The following is a 14,630-nucleotide window of genomic DNA, read 5'->3' on the forward strand; positions in this document are numbered from 1 at the left end:
ATTTACAGGACACATTACTTGTATTTGACCTAGATTTACAGGACACATTACTTGTATTTGACCTAGATTACAGGACAAATTACCTTTTTTATCCTAAATGTACAGGACACATTACCTGTATTTGATCTAGATTTCGGGACGCATTATCTGTATTTGACCAGGATTAATGACAAATTACCTGTATTTGACCAGGATTAATGACAAATTACCTGTATTTGACAAGGATTTGTTTTTGTGCTATTAAAAAAAAACATTGTATATCTTCCTGTAGGAAATGGATTCGTCTTGTTGTTGATGTGTAGATGTCGCTACCACTGAAGTACTTTGGTTATATGGAGTTGATGAAGTCTAGCTGTATGAAATAGGGCGTGCTTATGTGACAAAATGTACAAACCTGGACATGCCTGTTCGTTACAGCCAAACTCTTCTAAAGGATCCCCATCGCAGGGTTCTCCAAAGTTAATTGGCTCCGGAGAATTGCATAGCCTCGTTCGAGCTCGAGTTCCGTTTCCACACATCACTGTACATGGACTCCAAGCTGTCCATCCACTCCAGGCACCGTTTACTATAACACATTGAGTTGATCAGCGCATGAAATTATTTGAATAAAGCATGAAAAAAACCCAGCAATGTTTAGTATGGATAATATATCCCGGACTCTAAAACTGTTCAATAACTCAAAACAAAACAAAACAACATGTGAGAGGCAGTAAGTAGTAAGTACTTTGAATAAAATAAGAGAAATTGACAATCAATGAGATACTAGTAATGGTCAACAATTTAAAATTAAGATAACTATTGAAATCTTATATCAAGAAACAGCCGGGAAGTATGTTATCAAAACAACATATAATACAAAGGAACGTGTTTTCCTTGTTAGAAATTAAGGGCACAATTATGACCAATACCACTATGAAAATCAGATTATATAACGATTTCACTTTGCTGGTATAAACTATCATAGGTCCAGTATTCAAGTCCTCAGGCCATCACGTATCCAGCTAATGTGAGAGGTTCGTCATGTTTAACTCACTTGGGCACGGCGTCTTAGTCCAGCACTCATCAAATGATATGTAGGTATAGTTGAAGACGGTTCCGTCCTCCTTTAGCCAGACCTTGCTCCGCTTGATAGTCCCGTATCCACAAGTAACTGAACACTCAGACCATTCACCCCAGTCTCCCCATCCACCGAAGACAACAGCGTCTGAAACTGAAATGTAAATTATCCGTAGTACTTCGTTGCTCTACCTTGGGTGAACGTTAAGCTTTTTCAGTTGCTTGGTATGGGTATTGTCAAATGATTTCGACAAATTATAGACGGACTGTTTATGTATTTCTGTCAGACGTTAATTCAGACTCAAATTCAGCAATCGATGACACGAGGTCCACCTGTGGTCATATTACTGGCTTCATCAACGAGACTGGTGATGAAAATCTTAATCCAGGCCACGATTTTATATTTACATTAAATTTACATTCAGTATGCTTGAAAGCACTGGCGAAAATTAAATTCATTTTTCCTAACAGCATTAACCTCATCACAGTGTGTAGTAATATCGGGGACCGCGTTACCACGGAGAGTACTCTTCGCCGTCGGATTTTTTCTTCTCGTATTCCTTTAAATAAACTCGATCAATGTAATATTAACAAAAATCCGATATTGCTACGGTCCTAAATGTTCAAAACATAAAAATCACTCCAGAAATCTCACAGAATAAGTATTGTAGATGGAATTACATTGCCTTTGTGTTGTTAATATGACGGTTGCTAAGACCGTGCGAAGAACTGTCTCACACTTTCCGCGAAAATGATCGTTCTCTCTCCGACGTCACTCCCAGGTCAAAACATTAAAAAATGCATTTAAAAAAATTATCATCGGGTGCTTTAACAGAAAAAATCAAAAATAATCATAATATTAATATAAGGAATGAAAATTAATTCTTTAACATTCCTGAGGTCATAACAACATTGGCTTTCATGACATATGTCCAGAAGCCAATGTTTTTTATGACCTCATGAATGTTGAAAAAGTGAATTCCATTCCTTAATACACTGCAGCCCCACTACATGTATATATTTATACCAACCTCACTTGAAGGTAACGAGTCCATAACTTCCAAACCTTTATTATGACATCATTATAAGTGTGACGCCATAATTGTCACGTCGGCGATAACGAAAGATGGCTGTTGAAAAGGCTGTTCCGTCTCTGACGATACTTATTTGTTTATTCGTCGCAGGAGCGCAATTCCTGGATACATTCTTTAAAAATTGTTATCAAATGTAAATATATAAGCATTGTGTAGTGCTAGTTGTCCAGTTGGCATTCATCAGCCCATAACTTCCAACAGAAAGCAGTTCAATGCCTAAATATCTCAACATGGAAAGAATGGAAGCGATAACGTCAACTACATTCTGGTGAGGTACGATCATGTCGAACTTTCTACCGTATAATAAAAACAGGCGTCCATGTTCCGGCCGAACGTTTAAATAATCCTCTAGACTCGATACGACATATACCAGAAATAATATAACAAAATGATCAGTACGGTCAGGCTTCTGCTAAACCTCGTGTACTGAATTGCATAGAACGTCTGAATTATTAACATGGTACATGACTGGGCGAAATTAGTTATTCCACATTTAATGAAATTATTTGAACAATCCAACTACATGTCATTCCCGAAATGAAGATATCAAAGAGCAAGTTGGTTTTTAGATATTTTGTCGCACAAAAAAAAACATTGATCCCAACTCGAATCATGCTATATGCTCAGGGACACTTGGGAATGTTGTATTGGTCCTTTAGCCTGGAGATGTTGTGGTTTCCAAAGCCAATACCTATTTGTCCATATCACCGTTGTTTGATGATTGAATACAGCCAGCATGTCTCCTTCGTGACGTAGATACTTCCATTTTATCGAAGATTCTTATCAAATATTGCTGTCTTGTTCTATTACGTCAAATATGCCTCTACCATGATATAATTAAGAAGATATCGTAGCCATGTTTTATCTCGAGAGAAAATGAATATCGTCTAATAGATGTGGCTAACAAGATGCATGTGTTTCCTTACGATACGAAATTGAAGGACCATGTGGTTTACGATTATTTCATTACAAACACTTATTGTCCGTGGTTAACTGGCCTGAACACAACACCAGTCCCGTTGTCAAGTGGCGTGCCCGCTTGAGCAATAGTTCTTGCCCATTATTCATTTCTCTGTCACTCCTGAGGACGTAGTTTCTCTGTCACACCTGAGGGTTTGATTTCTCTGTCACTCCTGAGAATGTGATATCTGTCACTCCTGAGGATGTGATTTCTCTGTCTCCCCTGAGGATGTGATTTCGCTGTCACTCCTGAGGGTGTGATTTCTCTGTCACTCCTGAGGATGTGATTTCTCTGTCACCCCTGAGGATGTGATTCTCTGTCACTCCTGAGGATGTGATTTCTGTCTCGTGTGATATCCCCTGGGGAGTGTGATGTCTCTCTGACACCGCACTGAATGATGATCTCTCTCGCGTACCAACCTGATGTGTGATTTCTCCTGCACTTAGCGAATAATCATCTCCTACATTGAAGACGTGACAGAGAAATCCGAGGGTTTGTATTCTTGGTTGTCTACACTGAGGCTCTTGTTTTCTTCACACCCTCAATGTAGGGGAGTATTATTTCATTTTAGCATGCCTTACATGGTGTTCCCGTTTCGTTCATCCCCTTTTGGGCGAGACAGGGGAATCCCAACCCCAAGGGGAGGATTCTTACGTTGCCAAACACGAGGCTTGCCGAGGATGAGATTCCCCTGTCTGACTTTCATGGCGGTGAATTGATTGTTTTTCTCTTCCCCTGTATACCCTCATATGTATCTTAAATTGACGACACATAAATGCAATAAAAAAGTTGACATGACGTGATCAACTAACAACGTGACGCCATTATATTGTTGCCGTGACGTCATTATATGTTTGACGCGACGTCATATAATTGAAGAGAGCGTGCAAAGAGCATGTGTAGCTTCTTGTCTCAACCTTAGGTTGAGATAAGCAAATATCACACCGGCAAAGTTGTAGATATCGCTGTCCAGGCTGTCCTGACTAATCTTTATCTCAAAGGAGATTCGCAAAGACAACTCTTACACGCTATGACGCCATAATGAATTGTCGATGTGACGTCGATGATCAATTGTTTCCATGCCGTCATGCAATTGCAGTTATGGGCATCCATCCTTCTCAATCCAGGGGTTGTTAGTTTTTGGCTGACTAATTAGATCGATTTGTTATTTGTAAGTACATTTTATGTGAGAAACATTATCAAGCATGTGTCAGTCTCGTGGACGGGGACATCTCATCTCAACCCTAGTGTAAGAGTTTAGCTGGCCATCCTTACTCTTACATTCGAGATATTGCTGTCCACGGAACTGACCCATGTCAGATTCTATTAGTCGTCACGTGCATCTTGTCAGTCCCTGTTTTCCCTCTTTGAACAATTAGAACAAACAAATACTTATAAGCAGCATTATTCCTGACGTCACAATACTCAATTACATCGTATTGCAGTGAAATCCTGTGGAAGCAGTCGATGTTAAAATAACCCAGCTATCATTTTGTCGGGTCCGTCACCATTAAAACACATAAGCTATGTACACAATGTTTTTATGTTGATATTAAGCTTTTCTGTTCCTGAATATTACATATCTTTTTTGCGGCGTTAACAAAATAACAACATTCACAGCGGTAATTACTCCTAATTAATTATAACTGATAACCGGTTATTTGTCCTTTTACTACCTTACAATATTAAAGCAAAACATCGCCAAGAAACGTCCTACACGGGATTACACCAAACTAACAAACGGATTATTTTCTACATTTAAACTCTGTTAATATTTTGCTTATTTTTTTCTTCGATTTTGAGTAAGTGTGAAGGCTCCGTTTAGACATTTTGAGTTTGAAACTGATGACCGTTTACATATGTGGGTCTTTTTTGTTCGTACTTACCTTCATATAGTGTGACTAGGATAAGTAGTAGGCAGCTAACATTCATCACTCGTCATGTATCTGAAAAATAGTAACAAAACACAGTGTTACTTCACAAGGTAACATGCATCACTAATCATGTATCTGAAAATTAACAACACATAGTACTAGTGTTACGTCACAAGGTAACATTCATCATTCGTCATGTATCTGAAAATATAACAAAACACAGTACTAGTGTTACGTCACAAGGTAACATTCATCATTCGTCATGTATCTGAAAAATAGTCACAAAACACAGTGTTACGTCACAAGGTAACATTCATCATTCGTCATGTATCTGAAAAATAGTAACAAAACACAGTGTTACGTCATAAGGTAACATTCATCATTCGTCATGTATCTGAAAAATAGTAACAAAACACAGTGTTACGTCACAAGGTAACATTCATCACTAGTCATGTATCTAAAAAAAATCAAAACACAGTGTTACTGCACCATCTAAAAGTGGACAAAAGTGTTAAGGCGATGGGTCATCCAGATAACTTTGTGTTCAACTTAAATGTCGATATAACAGAAGATTTAGGTGATAAATTGGAATTTTGGTATCACGAAAATTTGTTGTGATAAATGGAATGTCGGTATAACGGTTGTTTGATGTGAAAAACTGGAAAATAATTTGTTTCTGTGAGAATATGAGATACCAACTCAAAAATACTTGGTCATGTTTAATGTGTCATCCAAGTTACTGCACAAACAAGCAGAGAATATGGATGTATAAAGCCTATCGTAAGAGATCGACACTATCTCATAGACTTTTTTTCTTGTTTCAATAGTAAAGAAAATTGAAAACAAAAAACACGTTATTCTACGGTCAAAGTCTGAACGGTTTTAAGAGCCCTGCAGTGCTTCGTTATGATAACATATGATCTTATTGAGAATATATTACCCAATAGGACTAAACTGAAATTGCTATCGTCAGAATAAAGCCATAGTTGTCCATCATGGTCATTTCTCATTGCAGTAGACATATAAAGTTTACGTTTCATTTCCATTTTAACATATATCTTATTTGAAAGCCTATCTACAGTAATAGACATTTCAGTCACGTTTTGTCTTCTTTTTCCCAATCATTACACTTATATTAGATCTAAATGTATCGACCGTCAAAATATTGTATATGGGATCAGGAAAATACTGGAAAGAAACCCCATACTTCCTGCATCAACTAAAAGAATATCACAAAATTAGATTACTGTGAACATTTAAATCACAATTGTTATATATCTACATAACAATATATGTGTTTCCAAGTTATATATCTATTTATTAGCACAATGTATCATATACACTATGTGTTAGTGATCCGAAGATATAGATTTGAATTTCCTGTCGTAGTTGTACCGAGAGAAATACATTACAATATACATATATTGTAGCTTTACCACATGTTCAACGAAAATGTCTTTTAATCCAAAACTGTCGCTAATGGGACTCGAGTACTATCTCAGGTGCGCACCTGAGTAACATGACAATGAAATCATAAACAAGCTTTATTGAAGTTTGTTTTCAACGATTTCTCTGCATCCCCATCTATCGATACAATGTATAATGCTTGTACTTGGCGTTTTGAACTTTATGACATTCTGATACTTCCAAGTATGGACGGTTTGCGTGTGTGTTGTAGGCTAGCTGTGTGCATTGTGTTTGCAACTGTTCCGTCCATGGAATATCACAACACCAGGCCCAGACAATATTTTACTCATTTGCCGGTTCTCCAATTACCAGCACATTGTCTGATACGAGAAACATAGGTGGAATATCCTCTTTAAAAGCTTTGATCTGTCCTCGACGTAAAGATCAAACATATTTGACTACCTCCGGTCCCTATTACGATACTCATTTAACTGTATTTGATATGTATGTAGAACGATGTACCTTTGTAATATGAAAACGCAGGGTTCGTGACCGAAAGGTCGCTAGTTTGATTCGATGCACGGGCACTGTGTTGTATTATTGAACAAAATAATTTACTTCATAACGTGATAGGGCACTGCAAAAAAAATGTCTTGGGAATTGATAAAGACCACGGCTGGTTAATTAGGGACCGACATCTTCGGATATAATTCCTTGAACCGCTCTGAGACGGCTATGTTGCTGTAACATAGGGACACTTTTGTACATAATATTATTATTAAGCTACATATTATATCTATGATAACACTATCATTGACTTCAAAGTCTGTGCTTAATTAAAAACAAATTGTCTTAATGGCTTACATGTTTGTTGAATATCCAGCTATTTCTAATGGAAAACTTAATACTGGCTCAGGCCCGTGGTGAAACTATGAAACTGTGATATAATACAATATACGCTCGTCCCATTCCGATATTAGGTAACTGTATACCGTGATTTCCTGAGTATTACCTGTACCGGGGTATAGTCCGTGGGAAGTAAAATCAGGCAGTTTGTAAGATTAATGTCGACTAACACGTGCACCGGGAAATCCTGCGATTTATACGACAGTTAAATTCATATACATGTACAAATGTATACATTTAATCTATATTCGTGAACCAAAGGAATGTTGCAGTTTTATAAAAGTGTACGGCCACAAGCTGTGTACACTGATTGCATTCTTTTGGTGTGTATTATATGTTAAATCTGGCATTTGTGTGTAAAACCTGGCACGTCCTTAAATGACCCTGGCTGTTAATAGGACGTTAAACAAAACAAAAACAAAAACAAATTGTGTGTAAACCAGGAAACAAATAACGTATAAAAACACATTTTGATACATTGACGTAAAATAAATCTGATAGCCCACTCCGGTAGATAACCCGCAAAAGACATCACCAGCTGTAAAAAAGAAATCGTCCAGCCTTCGTGGATTTACTGTAAATAGTTTATAGTCTATGTTATTATTGTTTTATCGTGGATTTCGTATGTCAGAGGAAATAACTTTAGATTTGGACACAGATTTTGGCCGTTTAAGTCAATACAAATTCAACAGTTACTCTAGAATATCCCTTATTTTAAAAATGCGGTAAATTCGAATGATATATAACTGTGAAAAATGGGTTCCGAGTAAGGAATGACGTGGTGTCATGAATTATAGAAAGTGGTTTCAAGGGGAAGTTGTCACAATATTAGATAGTTAATTAGTATCGAATAGTATTCCCCACCGATAGTATACAGTGCATTTTGCAGTTGTTGTAAAATAAATAGAGGGTATCTAACAGTGTCTTCAGTAATACCAAATATATTTCACGAGTGGGGCTAATATTTTGATATTTTTCACTCGTGCTGCGCACTCGTGAAAAATATCAAAATATTAGCCACACTCGTGAAATATATTTGGTATTACTGAAGACACTGTTAGATATTATGTTTATTACTTTTTTGTCAAAGAAAAACCTACCCCGTATGCTAACTAAGCCTACAGCAAAAGTTTGCATAAAAAAAGTAGTTCCCCCTGTCCAGGTGCTGACATATTATTCGGGCTTTCTGATTGGTCAATTATTTTGGTATTTTCTAATCATTAATTTGATTGGTCAAATCAGCAAAAGTGATATTTTTCACTAGTGAAAAATATCACTTTTATAGAATGAATAATTTTTGATATTTCACTGGTAAAAATGTAATAAATAAAGTTTACAAAAATACAGTGATAGTAATCTTACAAGTCATCAGGTTAAATGTCTTAACTACCGCTAATGATGCAATGTGTACCCCTATTGTAAGTTACTAGAGTAATGCTGAAACGAATTTGTTTTAGCTGCCGCCATCAATGTCATTTCACTAAGATATTCTGATTAAGTAAAACAATAAAAGTGTCAGACTTTTTCTCAGTTTCCATATGAAATGTTATTTGAAAGCCACCATGGCATTTTTCAATGACTCTGGCCTGTCTCGTCTCTATTTGGCGTTTATTGTCACTGGCCCGCCATATAAATCAGACAAAATCGATACCAATACACGGTAGGTGTCCCTCTTGCTAACACATGCTCTAAGCATGGTTTCATTTATTTCAAGTTGTGCCGGTTTTAGAAAAGCCTGAAAACATCTTACACGCCTAAATTTCTACACACATCATATCAGGAATGAGATGTATATACAAAATCTATAGATATATATAATTACAATACAACCATATCCAAAAAAAAATGATGTTTTCGTATCAGAACCGTGTTCGGCGTGGATATTTCACTGTGACATGTCTTAAAGCTTACATTACATTGATCATGTCGGAATTTCTCTATATCCCTGTAAATATCGATCTCAACGAGTATACATTTGTCGTGGTTTAGCCTTATTTAATCTTCGACTACGAATCCTCTTATATATGTATGTAAGTTGTAATCCAATTGCAATCTAACATGCAAACATACGTAAAATAGAATTCATAAACAGGAAATTACTTTTCCCTGATTTCAGACGGCATATCTGATTGTAGCTTGGTTATAGAATCTGTCCTGTGCTTTGGCAAAGACGGAATGGAGTCAGTGGTGCATAATTTAGTATTTATAAGAGAAATATATCAGCAATACTATGTTATTCGGGACATCCCCTACTAACCTACTCATAACATCAAAATACGTACACCTTCAATCTCACTCATGACTATTTATCTGGACTGTTTTATAGGAAAGCATGTTGCACATTCCAAATCTATACAAAAGTAATACTTATTTGGCAGAAGGTCTTATCTTGCCTTTTGTTATATTCCCTCAATAAATAATGCTCTGATTTGTCAGTAAACTTTTTGTTGCCTTATTCAATATAAATCCGCTTTACCTTGGTTATGATGCCATATCGCGTGCGTTAGAAAACCAGTTGACAACTGCATTGATCATGCAAACATTGACAATATTCGTTTAGCTCGTAAATGATGTGTACAAGATGCGAAAACGTCGTCACCAAATCCTGTAATTAGGTACCTATAAATTAAGCTCCCAATGTGAACGGATATTAGAAACTGATATATGACAAACATTTTATATAAAAATGTAAAGATCTAAATAGAGAGAAGCAGACACGCGAGCTTGGGCATTAGAAAATGTTTTCTTTTAACAGCAGGTTGTGTATTATATTGAGCCAACTAACCTTTATAGTTGTCCGAGAAATAAAATTCACAGCAATACCTGGCTTCGTCGGTGTCCACATGTGTGTAAATCCCAAACGCACGTGACGCCAAATACATTGTATCACATTATCACGTTCACCTGAGTGCACGGTTTCCCAAAACCTCAGGAGACATCCCTTACGGTAATGCTACACGTAATCCCTAAAATGTATTAAACGAGCATCCGAATGATAGATTATGCACGTGTGTCCACCATGGATTGCCAGTCTACCAGTATCACCAACAATAACAGACTGGGTCCCAGCTTTCTTTGACACCTAACACAAGGTCATAGAAACATGTAAACACAACGTAATCCCACTAGTGCTCTAAAGACACATATACCATGTGCATAAGGATAGAGGGGAAGGCGAAATTCTCCTGCGTCGTGCTGCAGCCTGCATATCACAGAATGGTATATGTAACGGCATCTCAATTAGTGGAGCTGCGTGAAACTGTTCCTGTCCCGATGTCGTAGATTTTCTCAGAAGAAGAACAACGATGCAGCAATAAAAACGTCAGGGACGGGCTCTCTCGTCCTGCTAAGGTTGTATAGACAGCCGACCACTTGGGATACAACGTACCGCAATAATACTAAAGCATATGTAGGTGGAATTAATGTAAACTTACCATTTCCCTCTTAACCACTTTCAACTTACACATGTAACGCTGTATTGTCCAATTAGTGTGATAAAAATATGACTACTGCCTTACTTGAGACTAATTACACCAACATACGATACCTCCCAAATAATGCGAGACAGAGAGACACAGACAGATACAGAGACATGTACACAGAGAGACAGCTAGACAGAGAGAAAGAGACACAGACAGACAGACAGACAGACAGAGAGAAAGAGACACAGACAGACAGACAGAGAGAAAGACAGACAAACAGACAGAGAGAAAGAGACACAGACAGACAGACAGAGAGAAAGAGACACAGACAGACAGACAGACAGAGAGAAAGAAACACAGACAGACAGCTAGACAGACAGAGAGAAAGAGACACAGAGAGACAGCTAGACAGAGAGAAAGAGACACAGACAGACAGAGAGAAAGAGACACAGACAGACAGAGAGAAAGACAGACAAACAGACAGAGAGAAAGAGACACAGACAGACAGACAGAGAGAAAGAGACACAGACAGACAGACAGAAAGAAAGAAACACAGACAGACAGAGAGAAAGAAACACAGACAGACAGAGAAAGAGACACAGACAGACAGAGAGAAAGAGAAAAAGAGAAGGGAGGAGGAGAAAAACGGACCACACGAAAACCCAAAGACTTTTCGGAGTCTCCGTTAGTCACCTCTTTTCCTATTCCTTAAAAACATTATTACACACACGTTTGTTCTCCTTCAGTATTCATGTATGTAACATTATCTATAATATCCCATCAGTGTATTGTATCAAATATTGGTTGTAGGTGCGGCCTGGATCGACCTACTTACGACTTTAATATCTTGGTACATAGCCGCTTTAACTGGCCTGGTACATCACAGGAATGTTCGCAGTATCATACTGTAGGTATGGTATATACTTCTGGTGTACCGTTTTATCTACGTCAGCATCGTTGATAGCCTACACCACAATTAGTGGTACTCGTGTTAAAACTCTTTCTGATTAACATCAAAGAGTGAAGCAGGACCCCTATGGTTACTCTACTGTTCCTTTCTACTCTCGTTATTCTGTACGATAAAATATGTTTATTGGTGACATCTGGATCGTGTTGGCCCTCAACAGTAACAAATGTTATAAAGTCCTGTTTATTATATTCAACGTCTTGGCTAGTATTTCGTTCATATTTTGCATTTATTTATTGTTATCTAATTTGAGTTAGAATTACACTTTTGTATACTGAGTGCAGAGCAGCACTAGGTCGAGTGAATAGTATATAAGAAACAACTATCATAAATATGACCAATCATCGTAATTATATATTGTAGTGAATACGTCTTTCAGGTCGTAAAAAAATAATACTTGCAAAATTTGAATGATTTCCAGATTTCCAGTAAAATGTTTATTTCATAATGTGTTCCTGCTAATGTTAATATCAATGATCACTAATTCACACTTTCACCCGTCAAAATTTTAGTACTGGCATACATTACGTATAATATCTATGGCATTGCTTGTAGTACATGTCATCGCAGATTTTTCTGATTCTTACATTCGAAATTCGTTCGCTAAAGCATAATCTTCAAAAAAAAAACCTGCCATAGCGGAACTTATCTACACTAGAATACATTTTCATGGTTTAAATGTTAAGAGATAACGCAATATCTACTCTTATTCTAGACGACAATTAAATGAATCTCTATGTAAATATTTGTATTATTGTTCATAGTTTGATTCATCCATATCATGTAATATGTCCTCGATCCTGTTTCTATTATCATATTACCACATGAATTAACTGGTTTATACTTAATAACCCATATTATGGAATACTGAATAACACACTGCAAAGTCAAAACAAGCATCACAATATGGGTTGCTAGAACTCTTAGTTCAAAGGTACTTGTGCTAAGTGTTACAGGTCTGCGTGCTTCAGACCCTTAACTCAAAAGCTTGCGTGTTGAAGTATTTGCTTTCGCACTTTCTACTTTCCCCTGTAAAATCAAGTATGCATAACCATGAAACGTCGCCATAAACCATTATGTGATATTTGTATTCTATAAAACCACTGGTTCTCTTAAAACTGGTAGTTCCTAAGCTGTTTCTGAAGACTATTGCCTTGTTTCGAACTGCAGCTTTGTTAAGGGACATCTAAACCGCAAATCCAGTGAAAACAGTGATATTTTACAAGTCTATAAATTCCTACTACATGTATGGTACAATTTAACAGAAGTAACATGATGAACATTTAGTATGTAGCATGGCAAATCGTGGTACTCGCTATTGTCATGTAACTTAAGCTGTTTGTAAATTTCAACAAAACATACCACAAAAAGCATGTTCCATGGAGACGTAATCAGCTCATTAGTATCGCATATACTGCACAAACTAGCCATGTCGTTTTGCAAGAGTCTTAAGCACAAAATAGGAGCATTAGTTTGACAAGATTTGACTTTATAATATGTATAAACACTGTTTTTGTTTTGACCTTGAAATGCGAATGGTGGTTGTGAATGATATCACTCAAACATGGCACATACGGGGGGGGGGGTTTAACATCAAAAATGCTCCTATTAGACACTAGACTCTAGATATGGTAAGAAGACTGCTTTTAGAAACAAAAATAATCAACTCTTGAGTTTGGGATAAAATATGCATATTTCTAAAAAAAAAGATCCCAAACTCACCAAACAACAATAACAATTTGTCTTAAAAATGTCCTTCTCACCACCATCAGATGTCTTAAAAGTATGATATTGGAGCAAATACAGTGTATACTAAAAGAATGTCTCCCTTTGTGCAATATTTTTTGTAATATCGTTTACAGCCGTCATTTGCATTTCACGGTCAAAAAGAAATCGGAGTGTTGATACGTACATAGAGACAAATCTAGCCAAACAAATGCTCCTACCCTGTGTAATAGATACTTGTGAGCATGACAGCTTAGAATTATTTCATGATACATCTTACCACAAAGTAACTTTATAGAAAGAAAACATCTGTTAGCATCTACAGCAATTTATTGGTGATTTTAAGAAACTACATGTCCAAACAAACATTTTGGTATGTTACATGACTAATTTTTGTGCAAAGTTTTAGATATTTATTCGTGTTTGAAATTAAACATTATTCTCCTATAAAGATGACTCTTAAATCAATGTCGCTTTAATTAACAGCAGAGAGATTTTTGTTAAATACCAAAATAAGAAATCAATGACGTTTCTTTCAAATTTGTTTTAGTACAACAGTACATATGAACACGTCATAAGGTCTGCTAAATCAAAGTCTGGTTGTTTTTTAACAATATTCCCATTTTGTCCAAAAAAAAATGATAAAATATACCGATAATGATCATGATATTGAATTAATAGAGTACGGACAAACTGTCCACACACTACCTATACTGTGTCGTGTTGTCGACTGATTGGTACGCTTTAACGTCCTATCACACTTCTGTAATAGAACCTACTTATAACCAATCTTATAATTCCATCTCAATTAAAATGTCATGTCGCAGGCACACCGACAAGCCATTTCTCTCCGTCCTTTATACTGACATCAGAATGGACCAGTCTGTTTGTCTCTCTCTAAGTGCTGCCCATCTACTAGGGATCCTCACGTGTCATTTTGATTATTTCGGTATGACAAGGCAATGGCGACATCAACCGCGAAGTTAACGCTCCACAGTCAAAAGTGGAACAGAGTCAAGATAAAGATTAGGAAGAAAAGTAGAGAACATCAGAAGATCACAATCGAGTCTTTTTTTTTGTGTTTGTTTGTTTTTTGTTTTTTTTTTCGCGAATCAAGCAATTGAATACGGAGATCCGTAGTGTACGAGCGACCCTCAGGGATGTTCCACAAGGTTTTTGTATTGACAATGTCGTAAACATCACGTAGTTTCCGAGCGA

General features: G+C 36.8%; 1 protein-coding gene across 4 annotated transcripts in view; it reads right to left on the reverse strand.

Annotated features, from left to right (window-relative positions):
- LOC117342208 (thrombospondin-2-like) overlaps positions 1-14,630 on the reverse strand; it is a 98,231-nt gene that overhangs the window by 9,020 nt on the left and 74,581 nt on the right. For 3 of the 4 annotated variants that reach the window (XM_033904263.1, XM_033904259.1, XM_033904262.1), the window contains 3 exons: positions 4,998-5,057; positions 1,034-1,210; positions 395-565 (listed from right to left, as the gene is read on the reverse strand). In XM_033904263.1, coding sequence (XP_033760154.1) covers positions 395-565; positions 1,034-1,210; positions 4,998-5,043 — 394 coding nt within the window. In that variant the 5' untranslated portion in view covers positions 5,044-5,057. Of the gene's footprint in view, positions 1-394; positions 566-1,033; positions 1,211-4,997; positions 5,058-10,083; positions 10,456-14,630 lie in introns of those variants that run through there. The other variant, XM_033904261.1, reaches the window with a different exon arrangement.

This window comes from Pecten maximus, chromosome 14 (assembly GCF_902652985.1).
Source record: "Pecten maximus chromosome 14, xPecMax1.1, whole genome shotgun sequence".
Classification (NCBI taxonomy): domain Eukaryota; kingdom Metazoa; phylum Mollusca; class Bivalvia; order Pectinida; family Pectinidae; genus Pecten; species Pecten maximus.